The sequence below is a fragment of the Chelonia mydas genome, chromosome 12 (assembly GCF_015237465.2).
Source record: "Chelonia mydas isolate rCheMyd1 chromosome 12, rCheMyd1.pri.v2, whole genome shotgun sequence".
NCBI lineage: Eukaryota > Metazoa > Chordata > Testudines > Cheloniidae > Chelonia > Chelonia mydas.
Genome location: NC_051252.2, coordinates 5133681 through 5147995, shown reverse-complemented (window position 1 = coordinate 5147995; position 14315 = coordinate 5133681). Strand labels below are relative to the sequence as shown.

Sequence of the window (14315 nt, the reverse complement as noted above, 5' to 3'; positions counted from 1 at the left end):
CTTTCCGTGGCAGACGTCAGACTGTCATGAATTGCATCCGGCAGGGAGTCGATTGGTCAGGCCAGCAGCCCCTGGGCTGTTCATTTTGCCTGGCCACCCCGTTTCCCACTCGGCGTGTGCTGCAGAGGTTTCCCTAACAGCATAGGAGCCAGGCGTTGTCCGGGAAGCTGGAGACGATGGTCGCTGCTTTGGGCACCAGCGAGTCAGTTTGGGTCTGAGGGATGCACGCATTAGCTGGGTATCTCTTGCTAATACGATCAGCAGTAAAGTAGTTAACTCTGATCCCTAACGATGATGGTTTAATTGTTAGCCCTGCAGTGAGGGGAAGGGCTCTCTCCCCAGGCTGAGCGGCTGTTTCAGGCTGAGGGCAGACTGGGGAGACAGCAGTGCAGCTGCACCCGTTTCCCAGATCTCAGGGTGACGTCACGGCCACTAGGGCTGGCGGGGGCAGCTTCTTACCCTGAAAATGAAAGCTGGGTTCCTGGAGCGTCATTCTGCGGCGAGCGGCCTATTTCTCAGTCAGTTCTGAGGCTACAGGATCCCCCAGGCCCTGTGGGAACTGGCTCCCCTGTTTTCAGGTAGCCTGTGCCCTGGGTTTTGTTGCATTCCCAGCTACCCCCAAGGCTGAGAGTTAAAGCAAACCCATGTACTCAGGCACCTTAACTCTGGAGCCCTTCCCGTCTTCCCACTGGCCTCTCGCATGCCTGCTTTCCCCACGGCCAGAATGCGACCGCCTCTGGGCTGTCGGTGGCAGCTGTCAGCCGTACATAGCAGCCTGGCACGGTGCTGCACGTGGGGGGAGGGGAACAAAGGCAGCACGGTCTCAGCTGGGAACTGCAGTGTGACCCTGGCCCTGGGGATCACTCGAATCCCTAGGCAGGAAGACTGGACCGGCGTGTTGGCAGCTTTCAGGGGTGCTGCCCGTCGTGTGATGGGGCTGGGAGTGTCAGATGTGGCGAGTCCACTGGGCCTCAGAGGGGGCAGTGTGGTGATTTACAGGGTGTTTCAGAGCTGAGTGGGATGCCTGGGTTTTCTCTGCTCCGATGTGGGAAGAAGGAGCTGGGGACACCAGGGCTTCCTCATGCGCAGGAGCTTGGATGTCTGGCCATGCCGTCCTGGCGGCGGGAGGGGAAGGCTGCTGGACCTGGGTGGCTGTAGGCGGCTGCTGGCCTGAGACACCCATGGCTCTGCATACCGTATGGTGGGGTGCGTGCTCTGACTGAGGGGCAGAGGGTGCCCGGCATGCCAGCAGTCCTGTCCCGGGACACAGCTGCCCCTGCTAGACATGTGCACCGTGGTCCTGTGCCCTGCCTGCGTGTGGCTGGTCGCAGACATTGGACTCTCTTTTGCAGAGCTCGCTTCTTGGAAAACCTGGCTTCATCCCAAAAGGAGAGGCTGTCTGCGATGTCCAAGGGGCGGCTTGACATCCTCGCTGAAGCCATTCCAGGGGGCGGCCAGCTCAGCCTAGAGCCACCCCCAGCAGCAGGTACGCAGGTCCCGTGTGCCCGGTGAGTACCATGCAGCCCAGAGGGGCAGTGTGCCACCCCCAGCAGCAGGTACGCAGGTCCCGTGTGCCCGGTGAGTGCCATGCAGCCCAGAGGGGCAGTGTGCCACCCCCAGCCAGGCATTGCCACCTGAGAAGGCAGCAAACTTGTTGTCACTGCCTGGTCACTTCCAGCCCCTCCCTTCCCAAGTGACTGGGATCCAGGCTGCAAGGTCTCATCTCAGCCCCCTCCTTCCTGGGGCCTTTGAGCACGTGCGGGGCAGGGACCCAACTCCAATCCTGCTGTGGGCCTTGGCCCACTGCCACAATAGACATACTGGTTCCCTGCGGGGTGGGGGTGCTCCGGACAGCTTGCAGGACGGCAGGGCCATGGGCAAGACACACACAGACATGCAGCGCATGGCACCTCCATCCATGTCTGCGTAAGCAGCCGCCAGATGCAGGGAGCCCACTCTCCGCGAGAGGAGTGGGACCCGACCACTAGGAAACGCCCCACCATTGCGAGGACTACACACATGCACTGGGTATGTGCAGCCCTGGCGTGGGGTGTGTGACGACCCGGGCCACAGGGGCCAGCCCGCACTCCCTCCCTTGCCCATGCCCTGCCCGCAGGCGCCAGGCTGCCTAACGACTGCTGTGTCTGGGCTGCAGGGAGGCTGGCGCTGAGCGAGGAGAAGGAGCGAAATGAGACGGTGAACGAGCAGGAACCCCACGTGCCATCAGTTGGGATCGCTCCGGGGAGGGACGAGAAAGGAGACGGCATATCAGGCAAGGACCTTCCCTGGGACACCCTGTGGCCAGATGCTCCTGCAACCTCCATGACCCCCTGCTCCCCTCCCCAAAACACGCCTGCTTCTGTGACTAGGGACCCAACCCCCACACCACCTTGAACTGCCTGGCGCCTCCCAGAGCCCCCTGCCGCTCGCCATGGCTCTAGCCAAGCGGCTGCCTGTCCTGCCACCCCAGAGAGGCGCATCTAGTGCTGGGGGGAGCACTTTGCTGCAGCAGGAGTGCACTGACCTCGGGGGGGCCCAGGGCCAAGGCTGTGGCAGTCAGTGAGAGCCGGTAGCCGGGGGAGCGTAATGTAACTCCCTGGCTGCAGAGTTGAGCTCTCAGATTCAGAACAGCTGCCATGGAGGTGGCTGTCTGGCCTGAACTCTGCCTGGGGGCAGGTTTTCCATGATTCCTTCCCCGCCCCTTGTCCAGCGCTGGGCCTCGCAGTGCAGGAGACCTGTGCCTCTGAGCCGGGACAGTGTGCAGGGAGAGGCCGCCAGGCCAGCTATGGCCTGACGTCTAGGGAAGCAGAGGTGAAGAGTGCTGGGGTGCAGGGAGGCAGTGGCACCGTGCCCATGGGAGGGTGAATGCCCTGGACACGCTCTGTCCTCTGGTTCCTCCACAGAGCGCTGTGTCCCCCAGCGGGAGAGCACCGATCCCTGCAGCACCATCTCCTCTGACAAGAAGCTGATCCATGACATGCTGTTTGCCAAAAGCCAAGTGGCGCCGGAGCGGGACCTGCTCTTCCCTGAGGCGTCAGCCTCTGCCCAGAACCAACGAGTGGCTGGGGACCAGCCGAGCCAGGCAGAGCTGCAAGGTGGTCAGGACCTGGAGAACGCTGGGCCCCATGGCAAGGCCCCTGACAGACAGGTCTCTGGCGCCCGGACCCGGCTCCCGCGCACCCAGTCCAGCGTCGAGGCAGAAGCCAACGCTCAGAGCATGGGGCGGGCCCTCCTGAGCCCATTTAAAAAGGACTCTGAGTTCATGTGGGATCGTCTGGAGCCCGGCCCCATGCTGCTGAGGATCAAAGACCTGGACTTCTCAGACCTGGGGGAAGAGGAAGACTTTGATGCCTTCGAGCAAAAGGCAGTAGGAAATGACTCTTTCCATGTACCTCCCCCACCACCTCCTGGCACTGGAGCACTGGCTGTGGGAGGCCTCATGGCTCCCCCACCACCACCCCCTCCCCCCGGTTGCCCTCTGCCCCCACCACCCCCTGTTCCTGGCTGCCCACCCCCACCCCCTCCTGAGTTGCTGGGCTCCCCTGCGCCAGATGGCCGCTCCCCTGCCAAGAAGAAGAAGACGGTGAAGCTCTTCTGGAAGGAGCTGAAACACCACAGTTCCCACGCTGGGGCTGGCCGGTTTGGCCGGGGCACCGTGTGGGCATCCCTGGAGAGAGTAGAGATTGATGCGGCCAAGCTGGAGCATCTCTTTGAGTCCAGAGCGAAGGAAGTGCTGAGTTCCAAGGTACGCAGCAGGTCGGGGGCAGCAGGCCAGTCCTGGCGGCCTGCAGTGGGTGGTGGGGCACTGTGGGGTGTGGTCCGAGAGCTGGCTGCCATAGCATGCCCACTGAAGCAGTCCGCGCCCCTCTCCCTGCCGCTCTGTTGCTTAGAGAAGGTTATTACAACTATTTTGCTGTCTTCACTGAGCAGCAGGCAGGGCTCCCTGGGACTGGTGGGTGTCTCGAGCCCATAGAGGAATATTGCTGGAGCATGGGGGATGCCCCGTGTGGAGCAAAGGCCCTGGATTAGCTGAGTTTTATTTGTCACTCCCTTTCTTTTCGTGTCAAGAGGAGGGTGGTCCTGCTGGACTTACCGGAGCCTGGGGGGGTCACAGTCCTGGGCCTGCAGTCTGAGCGATGCTCAGACACTGCACCTCTGGAGTGGTTCTTTTAGTTTGGTGCATCGAACGTCGTAGGAAAGCACCCTCCTGGGTCATCGATCCAGTCCCTGCTGGCACACGCAGCCTGTGGACTAGTAGCCCTTTGGGAGGAAAGTGGAATGAATTCAGCTTCTCAGAGGAGCGTAATACACAACAAGAGGAGAGGATGAAATTCAGCCCTGCTGGAAGTGAGCTAGTGGATCCAGGCTGCCCTGCACAGCCAGATCCTGGCTCCGCAGGACCCATTACAGGAGAAGTTTCTGTAGCAGACAGTCTGTTTGGGGTGCATGCCGCTCTTTCTTGGTAACTGACCCCAGAGAGGGGATCCACTCCTCTTCCTCAGGGCCAGTCGAGCAAGAGAGCCTGGGCGCTTTAGTGTCCCCTCACTGGAGAGAGAAGGGGCCCAGTCTCTCCAGGTGCAGCTCGTTTTGCACCTGGCATGGCCAATGGCATCTCTGCCAACTTGAGCCAGAGGAGGTGCTGGAGACGCTGGCAATAGTGAAAATGCCACAGTTCTGCTGTGACCCCTACCAGCGTGCGAGGCTGTGCTCTGAAATGGCGGGTTCTGTGGGGTAATCTCCTCACCCGCGGGGGTCAGGAAAGGCCTTACTTCTCCTGGGGCTAGCACTGCAGGATGCCCTGGGTGCATGGGAGGGTGGGGAGGTGGAGCTGCCTTCGCCAGATCCTCTGTGTTGACACTGATGGGAATAGCTCGGGGGCCTGCTGGGGAAATGTGGCTGTTTCAGGGTAGCCCGTGCGCTCCTAACCTGCCTTTCAGCCCCTTTTCTTCTGTTTCCCATTGCCCCCCCCCGAAGAAGGCTGCTGACGGGAAGAAGTGCACGGTGGTCCTTGACCCCAAGAGAAGCAATGCCATTAACATCGGCCTGACGGTGCTGCCGCCCGTTCACATCATCAAGACGGCCATTCTCAGCTTCGACGAGTTTGCCATTAACAAAGAAGGAATTGAGGTGAGCTGCAGCGATTCCTCCCACGAGCCGTTTCTTGGTAGTAAATGTTTCCGAGTAAAGAGCAGATGAACTCCTGCCCCAGAAGGTCACCCTGCCCAAAGCCTGTCCCAGGCCGTACTGTGTTTCTCCTCAGCACCCCTGTGTGCGGGGCAGGGCTGTTGGCCCTGCCATGCACAGAGAGGCTAAGGGACTGGCCCAAGGCTGTCTGTGGCAGAGCAGGGCATTGAACCCGTGTCCATTAGTGCCCTGGCGCTGGACTGGCTCCTGTAGAGGCCAGCAGCACTCCCTGCCTGCAGTGTCCTCCGACAGCACTCCGGCTCTAGGCCTGTGTGTGCCACGCGGGTTTTCACGGAGCCTAGATTAGATCATCTAGTCTGACCAGGCAGAGCATTTCTGTGTGGTTCTGCCTGCCCCAGCACCCTCTGGAGCACAGCTCTTAGAAAGAGAGGCCCAGTCTTGATTTAAAGACTGCAAGGGACAGGGAATCTGCCTCAGAGCTAGGTCACCTGTTCCAGTGCTTCGTTATCTTCATTGCTAAAAAGGTACACCTGATTCTGGTCTGAATTCTGTTGGCCAGCTTCCAACCACTGGCTCTCCTTCGGTTTTTATTTGCTCGCTAAAGAGCCCTTGAGTGTCAGAAATCTTCTCCCCATTGGCCCAGGAAGCCACCCATCCAATATTCTGCTAGAGGAGCCTTAAATACCTTAAATAATTATCCTGTCATTCCTTAGGGACATGGGCAGGGTGGCTCCCAGGCCCAGTCCCCAGCTCGGGTTCCCCGTAGTGCATTTCCGACACGGGAGGAGATTTCTGGGGAGAAGCAGCTGCTGTTAGGAGCGTGGGAGCTGGCGCGTTGTCTTCCCCAGCCTATGGATGCTGCTATGTTGGAGAGTGAGAGTCCAGCACAGGCCCTGTGTTGTTCTTTCCTGACATCCCTGTGTGACAGTCGCTGCATCTAGATGGTGGATGGGCAGCCCCAGCATGGAGCTGGGTATTTGTGGTTTCCTTGCAAACAATGTCTACCCCAGGCTGGCTGACTAGTCTCTCCCAGTCCTTCTCCAGCTCCAGAGTTCATCACATCTCATTGCATTTTGGTTTTGCCCTGGGCTTGGTCCGTGGATGCCTGTGGTTTGGGGAGGATGAGTGGGTGTGTTTCTCTGGTTCCCCCACACACTCTGTCTTTTGCTGCCATGTGGCTTAGCTTTGCAGGAGGGGTGCTTGACTGATTGCTCCCTGGTTCCCCACTAACAACTAACAGTCCCTTGAAGGAGAGCCCTGCGTGCAAGCCCTTGTGAAGGCAGACTGGAGATGGCTGGAGAATGCTGTAAGACTGCATCCCCGTCCCCTTTGCTCACAGCAGTGCTCACTCCCAGCCAAGCCCCACTCCCGGCTCTGCTGGTCCTTGTGTTCCCTTCTGGCCAGAGCGAGCAGAAAAGCACCCATGCACCCCCAGGGTATCGGCACTCCAGAGAGTTACTCTGCTGAGACCAAGAGTGTGCAGGCCTGAAGGCTGTTTGGTTGTCCCATGCCCTATTGATGCTCATCCCGGTGTGGGGTGGGGAGGTGTCAGTACTCTCCCAGGTGGGCATAGCTAGTCCAATGAACCATGATGTGTGACCCTTTAAGGCTACCACTGAGACCAGCTTGACAAAGAACTACTGGCACTGCTCTCTGGGCAGCTAGACCTGACCTGCTGCCTCGGATGTGCGGCTCCTTGTGTCTTACAGAAAATCCTGAGCATGGTTCCCACCGACGAAGAGAAGCAGAAGATCCAGGAGGCGCAGCTCACCAATCCCGATGTCCCCCTGGGCTCAGCCGAGCAGTTCCTGCTCACCCTCTCCTCCATTAGCGAGCTCACGGCTCGGCTCCAGCTGTGGGCCTTCAAGCTGGACTATGAGAGCATGGAGCAGGTAATGGGGCAAACCCCAGCCCACTGACCGTTTCCCCGGCAAACCGGTTGGACCGTGAACATCCCTGACCTTTGGGTTTGGTAATGCAGATTCCCCTGGGCATTCCCACTGGATCTCTGCACCCCCCTGCCGTGCCTGGGGACCTCGGCCGCATACGTGTATCCTGTGGCACTTCAGTCCCTGCCTGGTTTGGATAAGGGCATGGTACAGCCACGCTCAGCAGCTGTAGGCCAAGGGCCCGGTCCTGCCCTGCAGGGGCCGGCGGCCTAGCTTTCCAGGCGCAGGGATTCCCCTGGCTCGGGTGAGTTCCGCGTCTTTCATGCTGAATCCAAGGCCAGTGAGCCCATGCGGCGCTGCCCTCTGTCCCAGGGTGGAGCGGAACCCGGGCTGGCCGTGGCTAGTCCCTGGCTTCCCGACAGAGTGGTGAGTGCTGCCGTGAGGTGGGATGTACGCGGGCTGGAGCTGGGCTTTGCTGATTTACCAGTCACAGCAGCTGCACCTTTTCCTGTTCAGGAGATCGCGGAGCCTCTGTTTGACCTGAAATTGGGGATGGAACAGCTGGCCAAAAACCAGACCTTCAGGTGTATCCTGGCTACTCTGCTGGCCATGGGGAACGTCCTCAACGGGTCCCAGGTGAGGGGTAGAGGGAGGGGCCTGGGGTCTCCTGCAGCTGCCAGCGCAGAGCTCCTGGGGGACGAGGTGGCTGCCAGCCGGGGCTTAGAAGGAGATGCAAAGTCCCCAGCTGATGGGAGTTCCCGGGCTGCCAGCGCAGCCGTGTGCCCAGACCTGCGGCTGTGCGTAAGAGAGCAGGCAATGCGTGCAGCAAGGAACTTAGCACCCAGGGCTAAGGTGCCAAGCTAGGTGGGAAATGCTGGGGGGGCCGGCTGCTGAGCGGGCCAGTGCATGGCAGCAGGGGGGCCTGCAGAGTCGCGCCCGGTGGGCTGATGGGGCTCACTGCGGGGGGCTGGTCTGTTGCTTTGCTGCAGAACACACCGAGATCTTGTCAAGTGAAAATCCATGCAGGGAGGTGTAAGGGAGAGCAGATCGGAGGATGGAGTCCGCTCAGTCGGACTGGAAGAAACTACTAAGGGGAATGGTTATCTGTGGAATGATGGTGCTAGGGCCCATCTGGGATTGTGCCAGGCGCTGTACGAACACATTGTGAGAGGCAAACCCTGCCCCCAAGAGCTCATGGGCTAAACAGACAAGGCGTGGGAGGGGAAACCGAGGCAGAGAGGGGATAGCCACGCAGCAGGTCGGCGGCTGTGCTCCCAGTCAGCACTGTACCCGCTGGACTACACACTGGTGTCCAGGGCAAACAAAGTGGGACTAGACTGTGTGCAAGGCGGCAGTGCCAAGCTGTGGGTGGTCCAGCTGGGATGCTGGGCCATTGCCGAGCTGGGAGGAAGGGGGTACAGAGAACGTCTGGAAGGATGTGGGGTGGGGTTAATCAGATCAAATAGCTTTAGCCTCCAGAGGAGCAAATGGTGTAGAGACAGTGCTGGTGCATTACCCCTGCCAGGGAAGGCCACGGGCCTGGGATTGCGGCTGTGAAACTCAGCCGGAGCTAGCACCGGAGCAAGTGGGAGCCCGGCTGGAGAGGCACGGGGCAGAATCAGCTGCTGGGAGAGGGCAGTTGACTCCAGGAAGCAGGGAGAGGTGACCCTGGCTCTGGCTGAGCCTGCGTTTGGGTTTCAGAGCCGGGGCTTCGAGCTGAGTTACCTGGAGAAGGTCTCGGAGGTGAAGGACACCGTGCACCGGCAGTCCCTGCTGCACCACCTGTGCTACACGGTGGTGGAGAGGTTCCCCCAAACCAGCGACCTCTACTCGGAGATCGCAGCCATCACCCGGTCAGCCAAGGTCAGACGCTTGTCGGAACCAGCAGATATTCCAGCTCCCCCGCCACTGCCCCCAGCCCTGCCGACCCAGGGAGCGACACCCGAGTTTGGCGAGGCTGCGTGGCTTCTGCAGGCCCTGGGGGGGACGGACGGACATGGGGGTCATGTGGGGACGCAGGGCAGCGAGGGGATCCCGAGCGCAGCACGGCCACGGGTGCATCTTCACTCCTTCCTCAGGTTGACTTTGACGAGCTGGCAGAAAGCCTGAACCAGCTGGAGCGACGGTGCAAAGCATCATGGGACAGCCTGAAGGCCATCACCAAGCACGAGACCAAACCGGGCCTGAAGAGCAAGCTGACGGACTTCCTGAAGGACAGCTCCCGGAAGATCCACGTTCTGAAGGTGGTGCACAGACGCGTACTCCACAGGTCGGTCTGCCTGCTGGGCGCAGATCCTCTGGTCCTTGTCAGGCTGCCCTGGCAGGGTGGGGGTCCAATGGGGGTGGGCGGAGCAGAATTTGGCAGGGGGGAAGGGGTGAACAGAGGTGACAGGGAAGAAGGCTGGGGGGGCGGGGAGCATTTGACTGGGGGGAGGGGAAATGTTCCTTATTCCCAGAGGAGTTGAGAGTGTTCCCAGCCCTGGGGGTGGGCAGGGAAGTGGAGGGGGGGGCTGGCAGAGCAGGAGGGGGGTGGGGTGGGGGAATCCGGGCTGGTTCTAAGACTCCCCCTCCCTTCTGGCAGTGGTTGTCAGGGTGGCCTGAGGCGGCTCCAGGTGCAGGAGGGACCGGGGCCGGGTCGCGGGCCCCCGTGTCCTCCCCTCGCCCCCAGCTGCTCCGTCTCTCAGCAGGTTCCGCTCCTTCCTGCTGTTCCTGGGCTACCCGCCTGCGGCCGCACGGGACACGAAGGCGACGGGGTTCTGCCGGCTCCTGCGGGAGTTCGCCCTGGAGTACCGCACCTGCCGAGAGCGCGTCCTGCAGCAGCAGCGCAAACGGGCCGCGCACCGCGAGAGGAACAAGACCCGGGGCCGGATGATCACGGAGGTACGGGGCTGCCCTGGAGGACGGGGGGCGTCTGCTGAGCCTGATGCCTTCCCCTCCCCTCATGCTGGCCGTCTCCTCTCTCCGCAGATGGAGCGATTCTCTGGCATGGCCAACAGCCCTGAGGCAAGCCCCTCTCCAGCCGTCGGGTCTGCCAGCCCGGAGCAGCGGGTGGATGCAGGCCACGAGACCATGAAGAGCGTGTTGAGCTCGGCTGCGGAGCCCCACAGCCGACGCAGCAGGGCCAGCCGAGGTAGGGGGTCCGGCCAGCCCGGTGACTCTGCACTTGCCCCGTGGCGGTGCCGAAGGGCGCGCCGGGCAGCCGCTGGCATGACCCTGGCTGCATCTCCACTTGTGGCTCTCTGTGCAGGCCCCAGGCAGCGGCTCAGCTGGGAGCGTGCCAGGGCCCCGCACTGTACAGAGCCCGGTTCCCCCGGGGCACTGGGCTGTGGGCGTGGATCCCGCCCCACGCAGCGGCTCAGCTGGGAGCGTGCCAGGGCCCCGCACTGTACAGAGCCCGGCTCCCCCAGGGCACTGGGCTGTGGGCGCGGATCCCACCCCACGCAGCGGGGAGCGTGCCAGGGCCCCGCACTGTACAGAGCCCGGCTCCCCCGGGGCACTGGGCTGTGGGCGCGGATCCCACCCCACGCAGCTGGGAGCGTGCCAGGGCCCCGCACTGTACAGAGCCCGGCTCCCTCAGGGCACTAGGCTGTGGGCGCGGATCCCACCCCACGCAGCTGGGAGTGTGCCAGGGCCCCGCATTGTACAGAACAGGGCCCGGCTCCCCCAGCGCACTGGGCTATGGGCGCGGATCCCACCCCGTTCCCCTGGCTCTCTGCTCAGCATGGTCTGTTCTGCAGCTGCTCCCGGGCCCTGCTGTATTTGTGGGGCCTCAGGCTCGTTCCTGCCCATGCCCCAGTGCCTCGGTGCTGGTCTGTGAGCAGCCAGGGACCCGCGGAGATGCTGTCTACAGGAACGAAAGGCTCTGTGACACGAACTGCCGAAACACCCCCTTCCAATGGAAGACGTGCCCCTGGGGGTCCTGCCATCCTGCACCCTCCACACAGCTTCTAGAGGACAGGTTGCTGGGGGCCCGGCTGGTCCTTCCTCTCTGGGGCACGACTCTGGGGCCCTGGCTGACTGCTGGCTCACTGCCCAGCTCAGCGCTGCTGGGCTGCCCCATTTGTGGGGATCGAGGAGATCGAGCTCGATTACTGCTGGGCCAGCTCCCTCTGCCTGCAGCGGGGCTCACTTAGGGAGAGGTGGGATGCAGGATGCTCCCCAGCCAGGTACGGCCCCACACCCCATGGGCCCCAGAGCACTGGCCTGAAGTCGGGGACACCACGCGGTCCAGTCCCCAGCTGCAGGGCCCCTGGGCATTTGGTGGGAGCATGGGGTGTGGGAGGGATAAACAGGTGGGGAGCCAGTGCGGGGACGGGTTGATGGGGTGCAGAGGAGAAGCTGTTGGGGGAAGGGATAGCTCAGTGGTTTGAGCATTGGCCTGCTAAACCCAGGGTTGTGAGTTCAATCCTTGAGGGGACCATTTAGGGATCTGGGGCAAAAATTGGGGCTTCGTCCTGCTTTGAGCAGGGGGTTGGACTAGATGACCCTCTGAGGTCCCTTCCAGCCCTGATATTCTATGATTCTGTGACTCTTGGGGATGACAAGCATTCGACAGTGGAGGGAGGAGGTGGTTGCTGCGGGGTTAGCTGATGGGTTTGGCTGTTGGGGGGTGGGGGGGCGGCAGTAGGGCAGCCATGGGGGAGACGTGGGAGCTGGCAGCTGCGGGAAGGGAAGCAGCCAAGTGGCCATGGGCAGATGCTCTGGCTGTAGCAGCCAGAGGTTTTGGCTGGGAGGGTGTGGCTGGGAGAAGGCTGAGCTTGGCAGCGGGATTGGCTGCCCCACACCAGCTGCTCCGATTCCCCGGCTGACATTCCTGTTCTCCCTGGGCAGGCATGGGCCGGTCAAGCCCCTCCGGCGGCTCCGTGCCCCAGGAGGACAGCTCTGGCTCCGCGGCTGATGCCTCGGACGAAATCATGGATCGCCTTGTGCAGTCTGTCACGCACAGCACCGGCCCGCGGCCGGGCGCCGCCAGGGAGCGCAAGAGGTCACGTGTCAGCCGGAAGTCCCGTAAGTGCCATCCCCAGGCCGAGCCTGCCATGGGGCCAGGACCGAGCCGTGCCATGACACTGCTGGGCAGGAGGAGCTCTGCCAGCCAGGGCGACTGCTGGGAAACTGGCGTCATGGTGTCTGGTCTGACCCACCGGGCCAACAGTCTTCACATGCAAAGCCTGCGGGAGGCAGAGCCAGGAGCTGTGCGGGGCCTGGTGTGGGCACTGCCCTGGTGCTGCTTTCAGCCCGTGCTGGGGAGCGTGCAGGGGGCAGACCCCAAGGCTCCCACCATTGGCCCCAGCTGGCTGGTGCTGAGGGGCCGCGCAGGCTGGAGGCTGTTCCACTCCTGCAGAGCACGGTGTGGCTGGCCCAGAGCCCGCAGAGCAGGCGGGGGCCCCTGGCGGCTGGGCTGAGCGTGTGGCCATGTCCCAGTTTGGGCTGGCTTGATAGAGCCTCCCCCTGTTGCTGTTCAGAGCAGGGATGTCCTGTGATGTCGGCAGCAGGGCCCTAATTCTTGCCTTTTCCCCCAGTGAGGCGGACTCTGAAGAGCGGCCTGAGTGATGACTTGGTGCAGGCCCTGGGCCTGGCGCAAACTCCCGGCTTGGAAGTGTGATGGTTGCCGTGGCCAGCGGAGCCTGCCTAGAGCCCGCAATGTCCCACTCCCAGAGCGAGCGGGGCTGTGAGCGCGCTGAGCGGGAGCCCGGCCGGCCCAGGACAGCGTTCTGCAGCCTGGAGGAAGGCACTTGCCGGGCAGGGCCAGTGCTTGGGGAGCCCCGAGCCCCTACCCCGGGGCTGCAGCCCAGCTCGCCTTGCACCACTGGAGCCCCTCTGAAGCTTCGCCTGCTGGTGCCATAGGATGGGCACTCCCACTACAGTGGCTATTGCTTCTCCCCACCTCCCCCATGGGTCTCCCTGCGTCCTGTCCCCCGCACCCTGCCGTCCATCCGTCCTGTTTTCCTGCCGTGGTGCCGTGCACTGAGCAGATTTGCTCTGGGGACACTGGCATTTGAGCCCTTTGCAGGTAGCTGGCGAGTGGGACCTTGTGCTGTGGGTTAGTTCGGCTGGGCCCTGCAAAGAGAAGCGCTGGCTGCAGCAGGGGCTTGGGCATGGCTGGGCTGCATGGCGCTGCCATCACAGCCGCTCCCAGTTCCCGGCCAGCCGCTCCTGGGTGCCACCCCATCTCCTTGGGTTTGCCTCCTGCCCCTCCTGCCTTTCCCCTTCAGGTCGCTGGATTCCAGGGCTTCTCCGAGACTTCCCAGGGTCGCGCTAGGAAGTGAGTAGCATTTCCCTGGTGGCTGACCCCTGCGTCCTCCCAGGGCTCCCGGCCCTTCCTGGGTGCTGGTGATGGGAGGCGGCTCTGGGCGGGGTCTGCGTGTGCACTAGCTGAGCAGTTCATGGAAGCCCCCGTCTCCTGGGGGAGTCGTACCCATTACAGTGAGTCGGGTTGCGTGTGTGCTGTAGTCGCCCTCTAGCAGCACGTGGGTTGTGAAGGGCCCAGTGTGGTCGCTGGGGACGGTGCCAATTGGACTGAATAAAGACGCCTGCTGTTCACTGCTGCTCCGCGGTCTCTTTTCAGTCCGGCCGGGCAGGAGCCCAGCTCTCCTCTTCCCTGCCCCTCCCAGCTGTGTCCAAAGCCAGCGGCCCACCGTGTGCAGGGAGCTCCTCCTCCCGCCCCTGTGTTTCGGTCCCTGGGCTCGTTGGCGTGGGTGCTATGGTGAGGTCCGGGGAGGGCAGGTGCTGCGACGAAGGGTGTGGGGAAGGCCAGGGCCAGTGGTGCCTGCTCCAAGCAAGCGGGGTGTGCAGCGTGTGGCACTGTCCCCCGCCCCCAGGAAAAGCCTCCTCCAGGCTGCCCCTGTTCCCTGCAGAGCCCGGCCTGGCACGGCAGAGGGGCTGGAGGTAGGTTCTGGGTGGCAGGCTCATAGCCTGACTCCTGGGCTCATTTGAATGGTTCTGTCAGGCCCCAGAGAGAGGGTCTGTCCCTGCCTCGCTGTCTGCTGGTCCCGGGGCCCGGTGATGCTCGGGAAGTGCAGTCGTTATCCCAGCAAGGCCAGGTGTTCTTCCCGTTTCCCCCGGCCAGCGGGGGGAGTGTGTGCAGCCCTCCAGCAGCCAGACCGCAAGGTTACGCGCACAGCCCAGCTGGAAACCATGGGGGGGTGAAGTCTGGTGAAGAGTTAGGGCCCTCCAATGCACCTGTCTGGGCCAGGCTGTGCCACTGAGGGGGGCCGGGGATCCTTCCTGACCCTTCTCCCACTGGTGACCAGCTGTGCACTGAAGCCCAAGGTGGGGAGACCC

At 62.6% G+C, this 14315-nt stretch overlaps 1 protein-coding gene across 2 annotated transcripts in view; it reads left to right on the top strand.

Moving 5' to 3' along the window:
- FHOD1 (formin homology 2 domain containing 1) overlaps positions 1–13574 on the top strand; it is a 62461-nt gene extending 48887 nt beyond the window's left edge. The window contains exons 12-23 of one of the 2 annotated variants that reach the window (XM_037877676.2): positions 1353–1486; positions 2156–2272; positions 2904–3745; positions 4975–5127; positions 6855–7037; positions 7551–7670; positions 8736–8897; positions 9113–9303; positions 9722–9914; positions 10002–10164; positions 11865–12041; positions 12554–13574. In XM_037877676.2, coding sequence (XP_037733604.1) covers positions 1353–1486; positions 2156–2272; positions 2904–3745; positions 4975–5127; positions 6855–7037; positions 7551–7670; positions 8736–8897; positions 9113–9303; positions 9722–9914; positions 10002–10164; positions 11865–12041; positions 12554–12636 — 2518 coding nt within the window. In that variant the 3' untranslated portion in view covers positions 12637–13574. Of the gene's footprint in view, positions 1–1352; positions 1487–2151; positions 2273–2903; positions 3746–4974; positions 5128–6854; positions 7038–7550; positions 7671–8735; positions 8898–9112; positions 9304–9721; positions 9915–10001; positions 10165–11864; positions 12042–12553 lie in introns of both variants that reach the window. The other variant, XM_043526164.1, reaches the window with a different exon arrangement.
- The last annotated feature ends 741 nt before the right edge of the window (positions 13575–14315 follow it).